Source organism: Pterocles gutturalis, unplaced genomic scaffold, assembly GCF_000699245.1.
Source record: "Pterocles gutturalis isolate BGI_N339 unplaced genomic scaffold, ASM69924v1 scaffold22050, whole genome shotgun sequence".
NCBI classification, from domain to species: domain Eukaryota; kingdom Metazoa; phylum Chordata; class Aves; order Pterocliformes; family Pteroclidae; genus Pterocles; species Pterocles gutturalis.
In genome coordinates, this window is record NW_010141386.1 from 804 (window position 1) to 7,153 (window position 6,350).

The window sequence follows — 6,350 nt, forward strand, 5'->3', positions numbered from 1 at the left end:
CGTGGTTAGTAATCTCTGAACTCCGTTTCTCAGTCTCCACGGCTTGTCTTTTTAGATAGAAATCTGATTAAGCACAGAGTAATCACAACATCACCAGACCAGGTTTGAATAAGCAAGTACCACTATAACTAAGTTTAATTGCAGTTTTCCACAGCTCAGTACTCTGGAGGAGCAGAAGATCAAGCACTATAGAGATTGAAGTTTCTTTAGCAGAAAGACTGCCTGCTGGTTTTTTCAGGTGTGGTTCTGGCTGATTTTCTTGAAGCTTATGGGTTGCTTGTATTTTTATTTGTAATCTGCAGTGGTATTACAAAAACTCACACATACAATGCATAGAAAACAAAAAGAATGAGGAAAAAAAGCTTTCCAGGTGTGCCAAACACCACCTGACTTCACCAATGCTTATTCTGTCTCTTATAGACTTCATTTTATGAAATGAGTTACAAAAGTGACTTCTGTTTTAGAACACTTATTCACAAACTTATTTGGAAAGAAAAAACCAGGCAAAACCAAATCCCCCAAACCCAATTAGCAGCTCTTAGTTTCTCAGAACGCCTGGCTTCAAAGTCACAAGCCTATTTTTATCAAGAAACTTGCACTGGCAAACGCTACGACCTCACACTGGAGATTATTCCACACAGGGAGGCTCCTTGTCGGCTCCGACCCACAGCAAAGTCAGAAGAGCTCAAGACAGTTGCATTTGCTATAAGAAAAACCACAAATAGTAACAAGCCTGTTAACAGATACCTTTGAGATGAGCAAGAACTAAGCTGACTGAAACCCAGTCTACTATATTCATTTATCGGTTACATTTCTCTCAGCTCAGACAATGCAGATGTTGTTTTGTTTTGCTTTAACAACTTCATTTTCAAAGTCTCAGTTCTGCAACAGTTTTTTTTTTTTTCCTCAAAAATTACAAAAGAAAGATTCTTTGATTGAACAGTTTTACTTGAGAATAGAAACTTTCCTACCAACCTCAGGTCGGGGAAAAACAGAGATTAGTTCAGTTTACTTTGTCTGGCCAGGTCCACTTAAGTCACCCACAATGTAAGCAAATACACATTCCCCATTCCAATTTTTCTTTCTTTTTTTTTTCTGAGGGGGAGGAAAAAACCTTGATATCAAGAAATTAGCCAAAGTTACTAAAAGAAAAAAAAAGAATATGTATTCAAATGGAAGATTTAAACAAAGGATTCTTGCTTTGGTTCTGTGCTCAAACCACTTGCTTCTGCAGAGCTTAGTCTGGGTCAGTTTCTGCCCAGGTACTCTTCAAGGCGCAAAAGCCACTTATTCCAGTACTGTGAACACAGATCTGGATCCATGAAATGTGGATGTGCAGGGAAGCCATTCTTATAGGCAATCACAATGAGTCCACAGCTAACCTGCAGTTAAAAACAGAAGGCTGTCAGAAATTCAATGTTAATATGCAACTTTAATCAGCAATTCTGAACACTAAACCTCACTGCAAAACATAATCCTTAAGTGCCTTCAATAAGAAATGGGACACAAAAAGAGAAATAATTTGCCATTAAATAATTGGAGACTAACGTTCAAACGCTGAGAATTCAAAGCTCTGACTGACTTTGGTGAAAACTGGAGGACTCAAACTCTGAGTTGATAGGGTCTATTCAAACCTTGCAGATGGTCAGAAAATTCCCAGTGACCCAGGAGGTTTTGCCTGTGGTCACAGAACCGGGCTGATGCTGGAGAATGGCTGGGTACTTGGGTATGTTACTTAAAATGGTTACTTAGGTGTGCCACAACATCTTTCATACTTGACAGACAGCTCCATTCCAAACCCCACACAGCAACTGGGGTGAAGAGAAAGTAGGGGGGGACAGATGACTAATGGCCGAATTCTAGAACTACTGCCTATGTTTCACTCTCTAAGTACCATGTCCACTAATTGCTTGTGTTTGTGGATCTCTGTATTCTAGCAAGTCCTCTCAAGGACCTATGAATTGCCCTGCTCTCCTCTGCTTTGTATTTTCCCCTTTCAATGCTTTGTATTGAAATAACAATCCTTCAGGCCAAGCAGGCCTGGCTAGAATTGTGTCTTTAAAAACACTGTTCCACTGTCTTCTGATTACGTGATTGACAACACACTGCTTTCTTCTGAGGAAACCCGTACAGTTTCCCCATGCTCTGAGTAAATCACTTAGCCCCTTGTTCACTAGCGGGATATTGCAACACCTGATGCGAGCAATGCCCTCCCACCCCACTGCCCTGTTTGCAGGCTCTTTTGCTTTACTTCCTCTCTTCCCCCTTCCTATTCTTGACACAAGCAAAAATCACACAGAACAGAGCACTGGGGCTTGCCCAGATGCCAGGTCATTGTGAGTACATCTGACCTCCTAAGACGCTGAGCATCCCTTGGTCCCACCAAGCAGGAGGTTCCTTAAAACCAAAGGAAACAGAGTGCTGACAGGCAAAGGCAGCAGGATTTAGCAAGAGCAGTGGAATTATTTCACAGTACGGCAGCTTAACCTGATCTAAAACTGGTCTGCTTTGTTACAAATCCTACCGACAGTTCCATGAGGGACAGCAGGTGCTAAAGGCAGGAAAAAATGAAAGTAACGTGGGCGCTGCTGCTTGTGCTGGCAGGCGGCAGGCCTACTGACCTGGAAGTCATAATTGGCGTCATGATTGAGGGCTCCAATATATGCTGCAACCTGCAATGGGTTGTCAAAAGTATTCTTCAGAGACGGCTTTGGTTTCTCTGAAGTTTTCCAGTCAATCACACACAACTGGCCTCTGCATAAGAGAACAAGATAGGACAATGTTTTAAACTTAAGTGTAGTCATAAGATCTTAAGGGTCCTTTCCAACCAAAATTATTCTGATTCTGATTTTAAGTAAGAAATAAGGGATGAGACAGCAAAGAAAGGTGCACCACTCTCAGCCTGTTTCATCCTGATGTCGTGTTGCTCGTTATTACATCTAAGCAAGCCTCTTCCACGGTGGCAGTTCACATGTCAAAAATCAAGACTTACTAATACGCGCTGCAATTCCTTCCAGTGGCTGAGGATCACTTAACCCTGCCCTGCTCACACCCTGCTCCAATAAGGAATCCTCCACAAGGAACAACAGCATTTCTGTCATCGGGTTCACCTCTGAGTTCACCCATTTTGCTGCTCTTACAGATCTGTCCAGCCTCCCCCCAACAGCTCACCAACACACCTGCTCCAACCGGGGACAGAGCCTCGCACGCCCCATGAAGCACCACGCCACGCGGCCATTCGCAGGTTTCTTAGAGAACCAGTACCTCACCGATACTTAGCCACGCAGTCTACCACGCCCAGATACTGAAGAGTCTCATGCTGAACGGCGCTTTCCAGAGCTTTCACTTCACTGATATCTTTCAAGACATGTTGCACACTTGATAGGTAGCCAGAAACAGTAGCATCTTCTCCCTGCTCCTTAGTCGCCATCTCTTCAGACAGGAATATAGATTCCAAAGCTGCATGAAAGAGCTCTCCTTGGAGGAAAAGATCTAAGGAAGATACAAACCCCCACACATTTTAGATACTACTAATAATAACTGATGGATTTGTGTACTAGATATTATAAAACATAGCTCTTAAACCAGCCTTTTTTTTTGTAACAAAAGCTTGAAGATGTGGGGAAAAGAAAGGAATGGGACAGAGAAACAAGCATCAACAGTCAAATTAGTATCTCTTACATCAATGCTTACTTTACTTTTCTGGTCTCACTAATTACTCAGAAACAGAATATGATTTTTAATTTATTGTTTATTCAAAGGCATTTATGAATTTCTATGAATTAAAAATATTATTCTAGGCTGCATTTGCTGCATTTGCCTCTTCTGCTGTGCAGGTTCATTTGATTGGAATGAATCTCCTCCGGAAATGGATGGGCATAGTTCTAGGAGTAAGGGCCTATCTCAGAAATTATTACAAGAAAGAGAAATTTTAAATAGCTATGTAAGGTTTGTTATGCCACCTTATTCACTGAAGTGCTTAGTAACTCAAAAAGCATAAACAAAGGATATTTGGTTTTAAAAAGCGTAATAATTCATGTAAGGAGCACTTGGGTATTTATCAACCTCGCTACAAGAGGCTATTTACCATCCCCCAGGTCCTCCCAGATCCCCTGCAGTCCTACAGCTTGGTGGAAGTCACCTTTGTGGGTCTTATGAAATTAAAACATCTAAATGCATGGCCATTTCATGGAACAGGCTATACATACTGGATAAACTAAATAGCTAGTGAAGAACTTCAACATAAACAGCAAGATATATAGTTTTTTCAACACTCAAGATGATACACTTACTTCCATCTCATTACAAAGTAGCTTTGTATCTGCAAACAGGCTCAATAACACCAGCTGGAAAATATCTGCTTGTGAATAGATAGTAGCAAATAGAGAAATAAAGGAGAGGCAGATTGCACAGATCAAAGAATGCCTCCAGTCTAATTCTCATTTACCACACATTTCTGAACCCGTTTCAGTGGTCGTAGAACACAGATCAGAGCTTAGATTCCTTGATAACAGGTGTGCTCTTAACACGCTCTCGCCCCTTGAAATGGAAGCAACTTCCCGGATTCCAACTCCCCCCCCCCCCCCCCCACCTCCCGGGCCCAGAGCTGGAAGCCCCCTCCCAGCTTCCAGGGCCAGAGACTGCAGCTATGCCAGCACACCCCCTCCAGCTTTCCAGAGTACTGCTTCTACTTTGTAATCACACTGCTGTTAAACTTACTTTTAGTATACTCTGCAAAACCGTCTTTTCCAAGTTCCTGTATCATTTTCTGCTTCCATCTTTCTAGATAAAAGGCTTGCTGTGGAGAAATAGTCTGTTGAAGAATACGGGTAACACTGGGCATTTTCGTTTTTTGTAAAGAGATTTTCCTAGGGAGGTCTGAATCACTGTTGAGAAGAGGAATTTTCTTGTTGGGGTTTATTAAAGGAACCCAGTTCTTGGGAGTTTTTGTTTCAGCTTTAGCTGGAGGTCTGTGTTTATCTGGTGGCCCATATAAGAAATTGTCTTCCTCAAATATTGTCTCTGGTGTTTGGGCACTGGTTTTATACGACGTAACAGAGTAGACCAAGTTCTTGTATTTTTCTTGGTCAACTTGTTCATAACTGTTTAGTTTTTTCTTCTTACTATGAAGACAAGTGGAGGTAGCCAGACGCAAATATGGGAATTGCTTCTGGGAAAAAGGTATTTGAAAAAGCAGTTCCAGTTTCCCAGGTTTCCTGGACAGTAGCTGTAGGAATTTCATTCTGACAAGAAGCATTTGTGAGTAGTTAGAGTTTTCTTTCTTCCATTAGGAACAGTCTGTAGGTTACCATATTTTCCCCCTGTTGGAAAAATAAATTTGTGATTTCCAGAGCCATAAAACTCTACCATCAACCTATTTTTGCCCTTTGCCAAACAAAGAACCACTGTGGTCATAAAGTGCCTTCACACACTTTATGCCACCAAAATTCCTTTAGATAAATAATACAATAAGAGAAAGAACAAATAAGCAATGAAAAGAGGAAATGATCCTGAAAAGAACCAGTACTGGTCTGCAAAATCTGAAACAGGGCAAACATAAAGATGTTCCACACAGCAAATGCTGCAGCAGAGGATGCTCTTCCAGCAACAGCATCAGAACTGTCATGAAAGGAGACACAAAAACTGTTCTGCAACAAACACCCCCTCAAAAGAGGGAGGAAAATAAAAAAAGGCTTTGCGTCAGGGAATGAAGCAAATCCATTGCTGTGAGATATTAAAACCATGTAAGTTTATAGTAGATGCCCAGCTTAAGGGGATTGTGGGGACAAGGTACGTTTTGGAGAATAAAAACATGTTTTTCTTTCATATACCTAGAAGAAAGCAGACAGCGGCAGTATACACATTATGAAATTGGGAGACCTGAGACCAAGAAAGCCAAAGATAAACCAGCTGTACTGCAAGTATCTTCAGATTCAAATAAATCTTTTAAAGATCAGAGTAAAATACAAAATATTTTTTCTAAACTGAGTTTCAACATAGTCATGTGCTAAGACACTTAGTAAGTTTAAAAGCAAAAACATTATACCAGAATTATTGTTCACTGCACAGCTTTTAAAACTACATTGTAACTGCAGTGCTAAGTCCTAGGAAAGCTTATGCACATGGATAAAATATAAACACTTGAATAGCGGTATTTAAATCAACACTAAATACTTGTAGAATTGAGGCCCTATTCTCTTACTCAAAGTTATTTGCTTACTGTTATAAAGTTCCCTTCCCTGCACAGCAAACAACGAACACAGGCAACGCACATTGCCAACTAACAGCAGCATTTTGTTCCCGAAAATACGTTAACGTTACTCTTTATCTTTCCTCACACTTCTTACACA

The 6,350-nt window shown here is 40.9% G+C and overlaps 1 protein-coding gene across 1 annotated transcript; it reads right to left on the reverse strand.

Annotated features, from left to right (window-relative positions):
- Nucleotides 1-1,247: 1,247 nt before the first annotated feature.
- On the reverse strand, nucleotides 1,248-5,308 carry MGME1 (mitochondrial genome maintenance exonuclease 1). The gene is made up of 4 exons (XM_010084010.1): nucleotides 4,720-5,308; nucleotides 3,270-3,492; nucleotides 2,622-2,754; nucleotides 1,248-1,382 (listed from the first exon to the last, which is right to left on the reverse strand). The coding sequence occupies exons 1-4, from the start codon at nucleotides 5,255-5,257 to the stop codon at nucleotides 1,248-1,250; spliced, it is 1,029 nt and encodes a 342-aa protein (XP_010082312.1). The 5' UTR covers nucleotides 5,258-5,308.
- Between the last annotated feature and the right edge of the window lie 1,042 nt (nucleotides 5,309-6,350).